The sequence below is a fragment of the Gekko japonicus genome, unplaced genomic scaffold (genome assembly GCF_001447785.1).
Source record: "Gekko japonicus isolate JY-2015 unplaced genomic scaffold, Gekko_japonicus_V1.1 scaffold79, whole genome shotgun sequence".
Classification (NCBI taxonomy): domain Eukaryota; kingdom Metazoa; phylum Chordata; class Lepidosauria; order Squamata; family Gekkonidae; genus Gekko; species Gekko japonicus.
Window position 1 is genome coordinate 884,024 of NW_015167530.1, and position 17,273 is coordinate 901,296.

The window sequence follows — 17,273 nt, forward strand, 5'->3', positions numbered from 1 at the left end:
TGGGGATTATTAGGAAGGGTATTGAAAACAGATCAGCCAATATAATAATGCCCCTATATAAATCAATGGTGAGATCTCATTTGGAATACTGTGTGCAGTTCTGGTCACCACACCTTAAAAAGGATATTATAGCTTTGGAAAAAGTGCAGAAAAGGGCAACTCGAATGATAAAAGGGTTGGAACACTTTCCCTATGAGGAAAGGTTAAAGCGCTTAGGGCTCTTTAGCTTGGAGAAAAGACGACTGAGGGGTGACATGATCGAGGTTTATAAGATTATGCATGGGAAAGAGCAGGTAAAGAAAGAGGTACTTTTCTCCCTTTCTCACAATACAAGAACTCGTGGGCACTCCATGAAACTGCAGAGCGGTCGGGTTAGAACGGATAAAAGGAAGTACTTCTTCACCCAAAGAGTGATTAACACATGGAATTCACTGCCACAGGAAGTGGTGGGTGCTACAAGCATGGACGGCTTCAAAAGGGAATTAGATAAGCATATGGAGCAGAGGTCCATCAGTGGCTAAGGTTAGAATGGATAGAAGGAAGTACTTCTTCACCCAAAGAGTGATTAACACTTGGAATTCACTGCCACAGGAAGTGGTGGGTGCTACAAGCATGGACGGCTTCAAAAGGGAATTAGATAAGCATATGGAGCAGAGGTCCATCAGTGGCTATTAGCCACAAGGTATAGCTAGGGGCTCTGGGGCAAGTGATGCTCTGTCTTCTTGGTGCTTGGGGGGGGGTCAACAGTGGGAGGGCTTCTAATGTCCTGGCCCCACTGCTGGACCTCCTGATGGCACTGGTATTTCTGGCCACTGTGTGACACAGAGTGTTGGACTGGATGGGCCTTTGGCCTGATCCAACATTGGCGTCTCTTATGTTCTTATGTTCTTATGTCTCAGAGTGGCTTACAAACTCCTTTCCCTTCTTCTCCCCACAACAGACACCCTGTGAGGTCGGTGGGGCTGAGAGAGCTCTTGACAGAAACTGTTCTTTTTCAAGAACAGCTGTTATTAGAACTACGGCTTGCCCAAGGTCATCCAGCCAGATGCAAGTGGAGGAGTGGGGAATCAAACCCGGTTCTCCCAGATTAGAGTCCGTGCACTTAACCACTACACCAAACTGGCAAACAAAGTTAGCATAGGGAAGGCAGAGTCCACCAGTTAGAACCTGATATGTGGAGTAACACAAAGGTACATTTTATCCCCCAGTCCTCTTTATTTTCTTGTAAGACCTTTGGCCAAGATCATCCGGAGCTTTGGAATGGGTTGTCACCAATATGCTAATTGCAACATACGACCCAGCTTTATATTTCATTCTCCAAAACCTTGAAGGCAGATGTGAACATCCCGAACCAATGTCTTGAGGTTGGTGCCAATTGTCTGAGGGTAAGCAAATAGCCGCTTAATCCAGGCAAGATGGAGGTGATGTTGGTTTGGAAGTCAGAGCGTTTGATTGGTGCTGATTTACCAGACTTAGATGGGATCACGCTTCCCATAACAAATCAAATTAAGAGCAGGAGTGCCCATGCATCCAGCCTTGTTAATGGATACACAGGTGGGTGCTGTCACTAAGAGTGCCCACTTTCAGTTGTATTAAGTTCATAAACTGGTGTCTTATCTAGACTTTGCTGACCTGGCTACTGTAACCTCCCGTCTAGACTGTTGTAATAAGCTCTGGGTGGGGCTGAATTTGAAGACGTCTTAGAAGCATCAACTGGCACAAAATGTGACAGCAAGGCTCCTCTCTGGATTCATTGATCTGTCAGTTGAAGGCCATTCCCAAGGGGAGAGGGCTAAAATTGGCCTTTCTGACTCTTCCGGCAGCACAGCTTCTTCTCCTGACTGCTGCCTCCCAACTCATGCAACTAGCAGTTCACACAGGTCAAACAACCCAGGGTCAGAAAGGGCTGCTGTGGGGGGGGGGGGATGTAGAAATAACCTGCAATCCTTGCATTTGTGGATCCAACCCACTATTTCCTGCTATTTATTTTTTAATTATTTTAAATTGTGCTTTATTGACTTGTTAATTACATTTTTATACTATGGGATGAAACCTTGAAAACTTTTCTCATTGCAGTATAAATGTATACAATTACTAATAACAAAATAAATATGATGCCCACCTTCACATCTTCTTTGATCTTCAGTAAGATCCATGTGGGCCATGGAGCTCTCCTGGAATTACAACTGATCTCCAGACTACAGAGATTAGTTCCCCTGGAGAAAATGGCAGCTTCAGAGGGTGGACTCTGAATTATAGCTGGCCAAGAACCCTCCCTTTCCCCAATCCTGCCCTCCCCAGGCTCCATCCCCAATCTCCAGGAATTTCCCAACCCAGAGTTGGCAACCCTGAGATCTATACATACACTCTTGATCTTGACCTTCTCAGGAACCATTGAGGCCTAACCCTTGACTGCCTAATGAAGATCTATTATTTTGCATAAGGCACTGGACCACAGTGGCCACTGATGGCTGTGGCTTAGCAGTCAGCCAATTAGATCTCAACATGTGGTTCACAAGATGTCACTATCATATTCTCATTTCTGGGGTCAATCTGTCATCTCTATGAAAAACTACTTAAATATGGAGATCCACCTCTGAATTTGCAGAGAGAGAGAGAGAGAGAGAGAGAGAGAGAGAGAGAGAGAGAGAGCGAGAGAGATATCCTTACCTCACCACTAGAGAGAGATCCTTACCTTACAATTGCCACAATGTAGTCATCAGGTCCCATAACAAGGACCTGGCTAGCAGAGGGACCACTTTCTACGGACAAATGTGGAACATGATGATCAGGGGCAGAAGACTGGGAGTCATTAATCAGTTGGCGTAGCAAGTTTGCAGTTGATTGTCTACATTAAGAAAAGAGAGAAGAATGGTGCATTTTAAAAACAGAAATGCCCAAGTCCAGGCACACTGGTTATTACCATATGAAAGACAAAAAGATGTTTGGCCTTCACCCTGGTAGAAGGGAAAAAATGGCCAGACTATCAGGGGGCCCAGCAGGTTGAGCAGCACCAAAGGACAAATCAAAACATAAACCTGGGAGGGAAAGGAGAAATATATTTGGGGACACCAACTACAAAGACACATGAAAAATAAGACAGTCTCGACTTCCGGTTTATGGTGACATGCTGGTGGACGCACCTCCTGGACCCAGGGGTGCGATCTGCACGCTAGCGGATAGGAGGGGGGGCGATTGTTCGCCACCACCACCCGGAGCCTTTGCGAAAGGCTCCTAGCCATGGAGCTTTTGGAGGGTGGCCTCTTCACCAGTGCATTGCTGGGGAATTGAGGCACTCTCCCACCCCGACGGTCCTGCTGCTATGCGTCCAAATGGAACTAGAGCAGCTGACTGGGACAAGCACTGGAGATCGAGCGTTTTAAACAGACTTTAAGCGAGGTCTTATGACCAACAACGAACAGTGAGTCGAGTAAAAGCGAAATGCCAGTAATTTAAGAAGAAAGCCCTCCCCTGGGAACAGCGAGAAAAGCGAGCGGGGGAGGGGCCCGTCCCATACGCATAAACTAAAAAGTGAGCTAACAAGGGGGAGAGCGGAAGTTAAAGCACTGAAATCTGTTTTAAGAAACTTACCAGAGCGCGGATAAGCATATGGGCGAATTTCAGAGACTTTAGCAAGTGTATACAAAAGTAAACAATCCATAAAAATGGCGTGGAAAAAACGGAGAGAGAAAAACAAGCAAAAGTGAAACTGTCAGGAAGCATGAGCCCACGACCGGAAGAGACCACTGAGTTCTCTAAGCTTTTGGCAGACTCTTTGCGCCCTCTACTGGATCAGATTACTAACATCAATCAATAGCTGACAACTTTAAATCAGAACTTTGCAGCTCAGCAGCTCCAACTGTTTGAAACTACAAAAAAGACAGAGCAAACAGCTGAGAAAGTAAAGGAAATGGATGCCAACGCTAAAAAAGTTAAGAAAAAGGTGCAAATGCTGGAAAAGAAGCAAGCTTTGGATGAATTTCAACTTTTAAAATTGCAAATGGAGAAAGCTAACCTGGTCCTCCGGTTCCAAGGGGTCCCTGAATTTAAAGATGAGAATCTAAAACAACTTTTGAGCGATGAATTAACTCCAGTTACAGATTTAAAAGCGGAATATCTTATAAGTGAAATGGACATGGTCTACAGGGCCTATTCCGTTTATTTCAAAAAAACCAATCTGCCTGTAGAGATACTGGTGAGATTCTCAAAGAGACATGTAAGGGATTTAATCCTGAAAGCGACTTCAGGAACACCACTGAAAATTGGAGGCAATACTATTAGGATTTTAAAAGATATTCCATTTGAAATAAGGAAGAAGAGAAAGAAGTACAAGGACTTCATCCTCTTTCTACAAACAAATAGTGTTGCATACAGATGGTTGACCCCGGAATGCGTTATTTTCAAACTACAGGATAAAAAAGAAAAGATTGCCTCTGTTTCCAAAGCATATGAGTTTATGAGACTGCAACTGGGTGAACCAGAAGAGGATGCCAAGGAAGAAGATGACAGCAAATTTAGTGATGAAATGGATTCAGTGTCTTCCGAAGAGGACTCTGCTTCAGAAAAGGGGGCGGCGGCCCCTAAACAAGAATACCAATTGAGGATTAGAAAAGATAAAGCAAAGTGAAGGCTGAAGAACTCTGAATGGTGCCTTAAAGCATATACTATAAATGATGCTCTTGGGGTTGTCTTTAAACAGTTTTAAAAAATGGTTAAAAAGATAATTTAGCTTAATCGACTATGTTCAATGTAATACTAGCATCTTAGTTTAACACTTATATAAGCTGATGTAATGATCTCCTATACTTGGGGTTTTAGTTATTAGTGGTTTTCTTTCCTTTCTCCCTAGACAACCCTTCACCTTTTTTCGTTGTAGTTTGTAGTTTATAGAAAATGCAATAAAAATTCCCCTCCGGGGGGCATAAAAAGAAAAAAAAAGTCTTGTGCTTCTTAAAGATCAGGAGAGAGGAACAGGGGTGGAGGTTCAGAAGAAATGAGTTCCACATTGAGGGACCCTGAATGGACAGCAAAGATCTCATTAACCTCTAATTTATGGTGCAATTGGTAGTATATGGGCTATGATCTGAAAGATGGAATGTGATGGAAAGGCAAACTAGAATGTGGACAAAAAAGTCTGAAGGAAGAAACTATATTATATTTTGTTCTTAATCTGTACAATGTCTAGCATCATATTAACAACAATACACCACCACCATAATAATGATCGTTCTGGTCTGTCAACTACAATCACACCTAAACTGTCACCTACAATTACTCTTAGGACATATCCACATTCTCTTGCCCCTGAGAGTACTCCTATGTCAGTCCAAAATCTAACACTCAATTAATCATTTGTTAATAATAAGCACTTTATTGTTTGTTACACATAAACAGATTGCAGAAAGGTATAAAAAATTCTTGCAGTGACTTGGTAGCACTAAAACTGCTCTCTGAGGTAGGTATAAGAGAGGAGAGGAAGAGGCTCAGTGGTAGAACATCTGCTTGGTATGCCGAAGGTCCCCGGTTCAGTCCCTGGCATCTCCAGTTAATAGGGTTGCCAGCCTCCAGGTGGAGCCTGGAGATCTCCCACTTTTACAAGTGACCCCCAGCTGACAGAGATCAGTTCCCCTGGAGAAAATGGCTACTTTGAAGGGTCGACTCTATGGCACTGTACCATGATGAAGTCCCTCCCCTCCCCAAACCCCACCCTCTCCTAGATACCCTCCAGGTATTTTCCAACCAAGACCTGGCAACCCTACCAGTTAAAAGGCTCAAGGTAGTGTAGGCAGAGTTCAGGGAACAATCCAATCCACACTTGAAGTTAGCTTTCAATGAATTTACTGCAATAGGATTTTGCAAAGTAACTGCAATAACTGACTGCAGGCCACTAATACAACAGAAAGGTCTTCAGAGTACAAGCAGTAACACACAGCAGAGAAGAGAAAACAATAAAAGGTACACCGAACTGCAAGAAAAAACATTCAATAAACCCTTAACACTAGAGAATGCACCACAGCTCCCCCTAGGGTACAAGTGGACTCTTAGCAGGCTGTTGCTTGTCAGCAAGTAGTAGGTGATGTCAAAGACCCTCTGCCTGAGACCCTGGAGAGCTGCTGCCAGTCAGAGTAAACAACACTTAATAGGCCAATGGTCTGTTTCAGTATAAGATATAAGACGTCTTCATGTTACTTAGCCAATATTCCCACATTTCATTTTCAGATCTGAGAGTATTTTTCAAGAGCATTCTTGTATTGGGAAATTATGGCAGTTTCTTTGTCTCTAGCAGTTTGAACGATATTGGGTCATGCAGTTTCATTCCACTTATTACACTGCTCACTGCTCCGTCTCAGAGGAACAAGAGCATCTCTATTACAAACTATAGCAAGGAAGGTTTACTGGCAGCATAGATCCAGCCTATGGAATCATTTTATCTTCTCCCTCTGTCACTACCAGGAACTACTCATAACTTCACTTGTAATGAAAAGAAGAAATGAGTTGCTAAGGGTATCCCCTACTCATGTTGCTGTATTTTTATATTATATGCATGCTGGACAAGCAAAGTGTCCCTGCCAATCTATCTCTTGAAGGGATACTTCAGATCCAACCTCAAAGCCATGATTAAAACTTTATGATGTAACCAGAACAGATCAGACATTTCCAGCTCCCCCACTATTCCCTGGACAGTAGTTTGGTCCTCAAGAATACAGAAGATGGCCTGGCAATCTTGGAACTAACTGATGCAAAAGACGCCCACATTAAAAATGATGCAACTTCTTTTTATTTATTATAATTTAGACTTCTTACCCCATCATTTCTTCTGCAGTATGAGAGACAGATGCATCATAGAAAGGGTCCCCCAAGCTGCTAGCCAGAGCCAGAACTATTTTTAATGTCTACATGAAACAGAGAGGAAGAAAAAGAATGACAATATGAAGGTTTGGCTAAAGTTATGGATTGAATTAGATGAAATTACAGTTTATTTCATATAACTGGATCCCAAGATAGTCCTGACATTTTATTTTAAGTGTTCTTTTGTTAAGATGGACTTACTTGAAACTAATTATCAATCTCTCCGCAGGTAATGTATGCATTGCAGCTAATTAGGAAAAGAGGGAAGTACTCAGAATGGCTTAATAGAATCTGCAAACTGGCCATTATGATGAGATTAATATACTCTGTTAGATGTCCGGCTATAACTGAGAACAATGCAGACAAATTTGTTGAAAAGCAGCCACTGTATATTATTTATTGAAAGCAGTTACATATGACCTTTCTGTCAAGACCATCTCAGGCAATTTATAAATTAAAAACAATAAGGAGTAAAAAAAAAATTATCTCATGCTATCGGTTGCCTTCTTAAGAGCTGATGGTGCTGGGTGTCTCTCTTGCCTTCCCCTCGGAGCAGAAGCCTTGAAGGTGGGGGAGAGGTTGCCTCAGCTTCTCTCAGGCCCTTGATAGATCATTCAGGAGCTGATGACATGAATTTTATGTTGTGAAATAATATCTTTCAGGATAGTAGCTACCCATATGCCTTTTTAAGCATGTTATAAATAGTTGTGTGACTTTTAATGGCCTGGGTCCTATGCTGCATGCCTGCAGTTATTTTCTGCCCTCCCCCTTTTCACTGAAGGAGGAGGAAGAGGGGTGTTTTTTGTTCCTCCTCATTATGCGGTCTTTTGTCCATGTGAGTACCACATCCTCCACCATCAGCATTTCAGAGGTCTCAGGGGACTGCGGGCGGGGGGGGGGAGCAGGAATAAATCATATTCTCACATGTGCACTGGCTAAAATCCAAACCAAACTAATAGAAATTGGCAAAACAAAGAAAATATGGCCCTCACAACCTCCCTTTCCTTTATAAGAACAGTGAGGTGTACCTGCTCTCATGGGGAAAAGGTAAAGGTAAAGGTTCCCTTGCTCGAAAGCCAGTCAAATCCGACTCTAGGGTTGCGGTGCTCATCTCCATTTCAAAGCTGAAGAACCAGCGCTGTCCGAAGACGTTTCCGTGGTCATGTGGCCGGCATGACTAAACACCAAGGCGCGCGGAACGCTGTTACCTTCCCACCGAAGTGGTACCTATTTATCTACTTGCCATTTCTTGCTTTTGAACTGCTAGGTTGGCAGGAGCTGGGGCTAGAGACGGGAGCTCACTCCATCATGCGGCACACTCGGGCCTCGAACTGCTGAACTACTGACCTTCCACAGCCTGCAGTTCAGCGTCTTAACCACTTGAGCCACCGCAGGCAACCCGGAAAAAAGGTACAACTTCCTTTATTTCTACTGTATTCTTGCATAATCTTACATAATCTACTGTATTCTTGGACCTGCTTAACCCATGACATTTTTCCTGCATAAACTTCTCAAAAGGGTCTGTGTTGCCTTCCCACAAAGATACATCTTCGGAGGTCGCTGTGCGTTGCATCTTTATATGAGTACACACAGCAAAATAACCACAGTCGTGATTTTCCCACCTGACAATCCATAAAAAGGTAATTTTTGAGTAGACTCAAAAAAAAAAGTGTTGCTCAGACTTGCCATATATTTTATGGTTGATTTTAATCTGTAAAATTGCATTGCATAGTCCTTTTTGGTTGACAGGCAGTATTAAAGTGTTACACATAAAATTAAAATTTAAAAATATGCAATAAAGATTTATTTGACTTAGCCAGGGGCTGAATGACTATGTGTATAAATGAGGTCACTTCAACTAAGATATAAGGAGGGGCAAAGCTGTCGAGAGGTGGGGCCAGAGTTACAAAATTCTGAGGGTTCGGATCACCCTGGAGGTCCAGGGAACTGGACAAGGCACTGCTCAGTGATAGGAGAAGAGTATCTGTTCTGCTCAAGGATCTTGTATGTGAGGTTTGAAACAGAAGTGGGAACCCAGAGGGTAACTTTGTTTGAGGGCCCACTGTGACCCTCCATAGCACTTACGCTTGGCCACCGGTGTCTCCACAATAATTTTTTTTCTAATTTGTTACTGACTATATTTCTAACTAAACAAAGTTTGGGTCCAGTGGCACCTTTAAGACCAACAAAGTTTAATTCTGGGTATAAGCTTTCGTGTGCATGCAGACTTCATCAGATACATTGAAACAGTTTTCTTCAAGCTTTACATATAAGTAGAGAGAAGGGGGGGGGGTGTTAGTCGCCAGGAAGGGCTTGTTAGAGTCAAGATGCATAAGCAACTGGGAAATAAATACAGCTGAGATTGGATTAAAGCAACTGGTAGACCTATGAATGTTTCAGTGTATCTGATGAAGTGTGCATGCACACAAAGCTTATGCCCAGGATTAAACTTAATTGGTCTTAAAGGTGCCACTGGATTCAAACTTTGCTCTGTTGCTTCAGACAAACATGACTACCCACCTGAATCTATATTTCCAACTGTATGTAAGATAATTAGCTAAAGTATAGTTTCCTAACAAAAAATGGTTGGGAGGGGCTTTTTGAAGCCTTATGGAAGGTGGAATCATGAGTTCTATTGATTAAAAGTATAAGAGATATGCCACAAGGAGGTGCTTTTGGCCAGTGTATGACTGCTGATATATGATTGCCTCAAAAGAGAATCAAAAAGATGACAAGAAAGATGACAGAGAAGGAGGTCAATTTTCTTGTCCAAAAATCTTACATTTGACTGAAAACAATACTGACTTGGAGCAAAGCCATTTTAGTATAAATATTCACCATCAACAATATTAGCATAGCAATTGTTATCATTTTATATCTTAATATATTATTTGTTAAACTGTATATATATCCAGTTCTTCTACCAAAGGCAGCTTTTTAAAAAACTGTAAAATATATTTTAAAATATACTACTAGTCGGACTCGACTGTGCGACTGAACAACAAAAAATCCTCATTAAATATAATGCTACCATTTGCTACCATTTAAAGTTTTCCCCTATAAACCTAATTGAATTCCCTATAAGAATCTGAGAACAGAAGGCCCTATTGCTTGCAGCTGCTGATGTGACCTTGGGGCAGTCACAAGCTCTGGCACAGCTGTCCTTGAAAAAGAGCAGTTTCCGTCAGAGTTCTCTCAGCCCCACCCACCTCACAGGGTGTCTGTTGTGGGGAGGGGAAGGGAAAGGAGTTTGTAAGCCGCTCTGAGACTCCCAAGTGAAGGGCGGGGTATAAATCCAATCTCTTCTTATTATTATTACCAAAAACAAGACACATTGATACATAGATAAGGGGGGTCTTACCTCTGCCATCCAGTGGAGAATATTTTCCCTGGCTACCTGGCTGGTGATATTGAAACCTTCAAGGATGTTCAGAGCTGTGATCAGTGCAGGGCCTACATGTGGAGGGGATGGGCTGAGAACGAGATGACCTGTGAAGGCACATCAACAAAAGAAAAGCTGCAGATAAGTTAATTCCCCCCCAGCTTTCAGCCACAATCTAAAGAGCCATGGAACTAGGTCAGTGAGCCCAAGGGGACTTCAGATTAGAGTCCCCCCCCCCCCCCCCCCACGCCCCCCCCCAGCCTGGCAAACGATGGCCCACTCTGCATCTAGCATTCGCTCCGCTGTTTTACCAAACCCACTGTTGGAACAGAAATTCCCCTCTACATTGCATGCCACTTTCACTTTGTCTGATTTTATGGCAGTGTCCAGGCTGCATGCCAGCTTTCACTTAGTTTGATCTCTCAGTTTTATGGTATGGTCTGCATAGATTTGTGGCAGTTTTATGGCCATTCAGGGGTGATTTCGCAGTCAGTATGGCATTGGCCCGGGGTATTTGAATGTGGTTTTGAGCCGTATCTTTTCCTGTTCCAGTGTGGGTTTGATAAAACAACAGAGTGAATGCTCGATGCAGAATGGGCCAAAGTTTGAAACTCGGTGCCATTTCAAAAGCAGTTTGTGATATGACAAAGCAATCCGCTGTTCAAAGGGTGAAAAAGTTAAAACTACCACTAGGTTAATGGAAGCTTTTTGCAAAACCCAAAGCAGCTTATTGGATCCTCCCTAAAAAAGAAAAAGAAGAAAACCTCCTGGCTGGAGAGTCTCCAATTTGCCGATTATGGATGTGGTGATAGTGCTACAGTGTTCATGCTGGAGCTGGTAACCAGCGTTTACAGTATCTATACTCATTAGAAGCTTAGGCTTTCAAAAATAGGACAGGCTGATCAAAACCTGGGTAGGAACCTCAGGCAGACCAGTAGTGGCTAAGAGGTGGAACATCTGCTTGACATGCAGAAGGTCTCAAGCTCAATTCCCAATGTCTCCAGTTAAAGGGACCAGGTAGTAGATGATGTGAAAGACCTGAGACCCTCAAAAGCTTGATAGCCAATGGTCGCTATAAGCTGGCTTCATGTGTTCATATGTTCTCAAGCCGCAAGCAATGACAGAGGGATCTGTTATGATAAAGGAATACAAGATACCTTGATTAACACACAAGAGGCACTTGTCTCCAGATAAGTTACCCTCTTTCCTGGAAATGAAACCATACATTCTTCTGATTTCAGGCTGAAAGGATATGAGTTCCCTTTATGGAGACAAATGGGAAGGGCAAAGATCACCATTTGCCCAGAAGGAAGACAGATCACTGTTTTGCTGAGTTGGGCCATAAATGTATTTATTTAGTTTGGTTAGTAAATGCCAGAGACATGTACCACTTTATGATTGGATAGAGGGGCCATGGCAGAAATCGGGGAAAACTCAGCCCCCAGCCCAGAATAGTTCAAAGAGGACCCTCCCCAACTGGGGGAAAGGATTAAAAAGCTTAGCACACTCTTGCCTTGGGTAAGGAGAGCAGGAGGCAGATCAAGGGTGTACGGGTTCCTTTATCTAAGCAGTGGTTCTTCATGAGATATTTTGTACTTGAGCTGCGTGGCTCAAGTGGTTAAGATGCTGAACTGCAGGCTGTGGAAGGTTGGTAGTTCAGCAGTTCATGACCCGAGTTGCCACACAACGGAGTGAGCTCCCATCTCTAGTTCCAGCTCCTGCCAAACTAGCAGTTTGAAAGCAAGAAATTGCAAGGAGATAAATAGGTACCACTTTGGTGGGAAGGTAACAGCGTTCCGTGCGCCTTGGTGTTTAGTCATGCTGACCACGGAAACGTCTTCGGACAGCGCTGGCTCTTCGGCTTCGAAACGGAGATGAGCACCGCAACCCTAGAGTCGGATTCGACTGGCTTTCGAGCAAGGGAACCTTTACCTTTACTTTACAGATATCATAGTACACGCAGAGTGAAGACACATGAAGCTACCTCATATTTTTAGTTAGACCACTGGTCTATTGAAATCAGTGTTGCCTGCTCTGACTGACAGCAGCACATCACCCCTTGATCCTTTTAACTGGAGGTGGTGGGGATATAATCTGGAATACACGCTATGACTGAGCCATGGCCCTACCTACAAATATAGAATACAATCTAAATACAAAACATACCACATTAATTATAAAAGAAAAAAATATGAAAGGTCAAGCTACATACATCTCTCAAGTGGGTCTTTTCCATTTAAAATAAGGAGGGACCACTCACTTCATTTTTAATGGCAGAATTCAACCCAAAGTATTAGCATTCAAACACGGCCAGATTCTCTAAGAATATCTCGGTGACAGAAGCATGCATTCTGCAGCATTCCTTCTGTAACACCCCCCAAATTTCTGAGCTAGGGCCTTCGTTGGTCCATATGAAACTCTACTTATTTCCATCAGCTAAGGTTCTCTTGTCCAGTGGAGCTATACCAGCATAAATAAAGTCCAAAGAATAACAGCCCTATTGTAACCTCTTACTGAATTCTGATGGATTCATTCTCACAGGATTCCCATTAGAAGTAAATATGCATAGAGGTACAAGTTAAAGGTTAAGACAGTAGTATTGTAAAGACAGAGCAGCCCAGTTTAAATGAGATCCTGTGTAAATGGGAAGTCCTTCAAAATATAACTTTTGCCTCACTGGTTTTATGTTAAACTCAGTTCTGAGATAGTGGTATGTGTTGAGAATATGTGAATGAGAAGAAGGGGGAAATGGATAAGCAGAAGTTATGTAAAAAAACCCATCCATGTTATCTTAGGTTTGTTGGAGAGGAAACAGTGTATTAGCAGTTTTTGTTAGCTTATAGACTGATATTGGGCTCGTATTGCAACTCTAGGGGGAGATGTAGTGTACACTCTCTACTATTCAGAGTTGCTTTGCTTGCCTCTTGTTGTTGATCTTTATGCTTAGAAGAGTTAATACCTGTATCTTGAAGGCCCTTCTGTTATTAAAAAGCCTACAGTCAGTTAACGTCTTTTTTGCAAGTCCTGTTGGAGTAAACTTCATTGAAAGCAACTCTGAAGTATGGGACTAGATTATTTCCCAGCTCTGCTAACAAAAACAATCCAGCACCCCATCTAAAATAAATATTTCATATCAGAGGCAGACTTGATTTAGTATGACAACAGCTAATTTGCAGAATCCGTGCCATAATACTTCAGCCTTTCTTTTGTTCTGATATAAGGCTCTCTTTCTGCAAACCCAAAATCAGGAGACTTCTGAACGAGCCACATGGTGTTTAGGAAACACCAATACAGATGTCACAGTTTACCTTGGTATATTGTATGGACTGGACTTTCCATCAAGACAGTGTAGTTACTAAAGTCTTCTTCTGACAAGATACCACCAAAATTACGAACCTAGACAGAGGATCACAGGAACAGATTTGCAGTAGGTTAATGACATCGTTTGCTAATCGAAAGGACATTGAACACTTTCTGGGTGGGATCCAACCAACTTTTTCACTGGAGAAAAAGCATGGAAAGAGTCCCTTCTGACTACCAAAATGGTTATGCTGGTGATCATGGGACCAGCCTGGCCAAAAAGCACGTGGGACAGGTAGCTGTCGTTAAGAGGGAAATAATGGGAGACTGAATGAAAAAGCTGGCTGAATCTGACCCTTTATGCTAAGTGAACAACTCCTATTTTCTTGTTAAGGTATCTTTCAGAGCTTCCAAAACTGCCTGAAAGGAATTCATAATGTCATACCTTTTTTATTACAGATTAGTGGTTTCTAAATCTACATTCAGAGAACCCATTCCATGTCAACCTGTTTGCCAAACAACTTTGGCACACTACAAGGGATTTGAGGTCACGTTCTGGAGGGGGCACACTAGCCAGAGCAGCGAGTTCTCAACTACAGCACACACTAGGATGTTCATTATGGAAGAAGGTAAGCAGTGGTTGTCAAGCTGTCTTTCAGGGATTTTTGTCCATCGTGACTGCTTTCCTCAATAAGGATCCCTTGACAAGCTTCTGAGGATCCACAGTCACCCAGAAAACAGTCTGGAAATCACTGTTCTAGATTAATTAATTTGAAATGTATCAAAATCTTCTCATATCCACTTACTGGCAGAATTAGCACAGCCACAACAAAACATATTATTCGGTTTACCAAGAATAAGCTTAATTTTGCTCATCAGCTCAGGATGATGCAAGGTTTCAAAAAATTAGCTCAATGTCTTCCCGCAATCCTATGTTAATATATATATACAAGGGGCGGGACCCGCGATTCTCGCGGGGGGGGGCGCTCCACACCTATCAGGAAGACGAGGAAGCAGCAGGAGGAGGTAAGTTCCCCCCCATCCTGCCGGCTCCCCCCCGGCTCCTCCACCCCCCCGGCTCGCTCTCCCCCCCCGCCCAAAAACTCGCTGGTCTCTCCCCCCCAGCTCCAAAGCGGCGGCGGTGAGGCAGTCTGCAGAGCGTCCCCTGCGCATGCGCAGGGGACGCTCTGTTGCTTTTGGGGGGATTTAAGTATCCCCCCAATATTTTTTTCAGATTTTTGTGCACATCTAGGGACTGCCCCAAGTGTGCACGAAAATCTCCCTCCCCTCCAAGTGTCCCCGATGTGCGGATTTAGGTATCCGCACGCCAGGGGGCAACTTCAGTATTAGTATATAGATATATGTGTGTGTGTGTGTGTTGTTACACAGCCAATACAGGTTAAAATTAATTAATATATATTTGTTAATATATATGTGTGTGTATGTATCGTTACACAGCCAATGCAGGTTAGAATTATCATTCTGTTCTGCAAATCTTAATTGAAGAAGATTATTCATTTTAAGTGCGCTCTTTAAGTGCTCTGGACAATATGTGTGGTTAAACAATTCTACAGTGCTCAGTAGCCCAAAGTGATCCTATGACTATCCTTAAGGGGCCAAACTAGACAATAATGGCATCTATGGGTCTGACCCATGGATGACAATGCCATGAATTAAAAATGCCACGAGGGCCTAATTGGGCTTGCAGTGAGGTGCTCTTGTTTCTCTCTGTGCTTTATCAAGTGCTCATACAGCTGCAGGGATGGGGCAAAGGGCAGAAGAACACCTCAACCTGCCATGCTGCAGGCCCTATTCGCATTTTTAAATCCTTTTAAATGGCAGTGGTGTCCATGGGTCAGACCTGCGGAAGCTGTTACGTCTAGTTTGGCCCAAGGATACTAATCAATGGATTTATGTTAGAACTGAAAGGAGGAGTTTTTAATGGAATTCAGCTATTTAATGTGTTCATTTTCCTCCTCTTTGATAACAGGAAACATAACATCAAATGCTATCAGTGTTGTTACTGGCACAAGAGTGAGATGGGGTTGATTTTGCTTCATTCCCTCCTTTGCTGCAGCTATCCTTTGTCTTTATCCATGCAAGTCTCACCAGCCCTCTTGTGTCTGAGGGGTGTCCAAAGGGACTGGGGGAAGGGAAAACAGGGAATGATCAGCTTCTACCAGAAAAAAAGCTGGTAGGCTCCAACCCAAAGTATTAATATTCAAACACTACCATAATCTTTAAATATCTCAATAGTAAAAGTACACATTCTGGACCACTTCTTCTAAAATGTCCTGAAAACAAGGATCTTAGAGGTCCATACCAAAATCTACTTATTGTCATCAGGTACTGTTCTTTTTTTTCCAGAGGAACAATGCCAGCATGGGCCTGTTATTGAATTCAGTGGTACTAGTTCCCATAGAATTCCTATCACAAAGGAATGTGTACAGAATTACAAGCTAAACATGAAGACAGTAGTATTATAAAGAGAGAATTTATAGGGGTCCCTCAGCCACTGAAGACATCCTGATTGCAGGTCAAAATGGGACATGCAATTTTTCAATTAATGGCACTAGCTTATACTTGCCCTTCCCTCTGTCTGGTTATTTTTATATTTAATGAAGTTCAAAGCATGGCCCCAATGGCCAGCCATGCAGACAGTGATCTGGTCTGCACCTATCTAGCTTCAACAATGCTTCTGCATCGTGTGCTCCCACATCATTTATAGTGCTGCTTCCTAAATTGGAGCCTAGTGCTCAGTTTTAATATTTTTTTTAATGAGACATGAATTTGTCATCATGTTGGTATCCAAAAACAATGTGATTTCTAGCGCACTTTGTCCATGGCAGCCTGGAGGTCTCCTTCAAGCTCTATGATTCTATGATATGGTTGCATTCAGATTTCATGACAAACCTAAAGCTTGTCTTTGGTGGGCTTATTCTTGTGCTCATACACTCCCCTCTCCTATGTTCACACAAACAGCACAACTGAAATCTTGCTGATTTGGACAACCTTCAGTGGCCAAACTCTAATTTGCCACCAAATGCAAATGCCAGCACTCTTGTCCCTTTCGTAAGCTGCCTTGGGAATCTACAGTTGATTAATTAAAATGGAGCCAAACACACAAATCATCCTTTATTCAGGACATTTTTATTACAAAGCAAAACACACCTATGGGGGCATCACTGGCTATCTGGAATCAAATGATAAAATGGTCCACACACTGAAAATAACTGAGATGACTCACCTCAGAAATGATCTCTTCTGTTACATTTCCACTGTAGAAAACTGAGACCCCTCTTGACCCGAGCAAGTTTAAAAGAGCAGCCAAGTCTGGTCTTTTCATAAACGTACCAGGCAACAAAGGCTGTCCATCTGGAAGAAAGGTGTTTCTGAATTTTTCGGAGTAATTGTGCTGTTGCCTCACTTCTTCAATTGCCATAGCTAAGACAACAGGAAAGAGAGACCAACAGAAGAATAAATGACTACAGAAGATTCCCAGTTCAACTCAGGACAGAAATCTAGGAAAGCTGAGCCCAGGATTGTCATAAATCCTCTATTTTGTTAGTCTTTATCTCTCCCCTGTTCTATCTTGATGACTAGCTGTCCTTTGCCACTCACATCAGGCCAGATCATGAATTTTGTGATATCTCTAATTGCTGATTGATATATTACAACATCCTCAAAGATCTCTGGCTGCCATGTTTACTTTTGGTCAGATGTGAGCTGGGAGTTCCCCAAT

The 17,273-nt window shown here is 42.7% G+C and overlaps 1 protein-coding gene across 1 annotated transcript in view; it reads right to left on the reverse strand.

Annotated features, from left to right (window-relative positions):
- Positions 1-17,273, reverse strand: part of GGT7 (gamma-glutamyltransferase 7) — a 48,430-nt gene that overhangs the window by 7,761 nt on the left and 23,396 nt on the right. The window contains exons 7-11 of the mRNA XM_015413400.1: positions 16,779-16,975; positions 13,540-13,627; positions 10,211-10,338; positions 6,805-6,893; positions 2,696-2,848 (exon numbers count right to left, since the gene is read on the reverse strand). Of these exons, the coding sequence (XP_015268886.1) occupies positions 2,696-2,848; positions 6,805-6,893; positions 10,211-10,338; positions 13,540-13,627; positions 16,779-16,975 (655 nt within the window). The remainder of the gene's footprint in view (positions 1-2,695; positions 2,849-6,804; positions 6,894-10,210; positions 10,339-13,539; positions 13,628-16,778; positions 16,976-17,273) is intronic.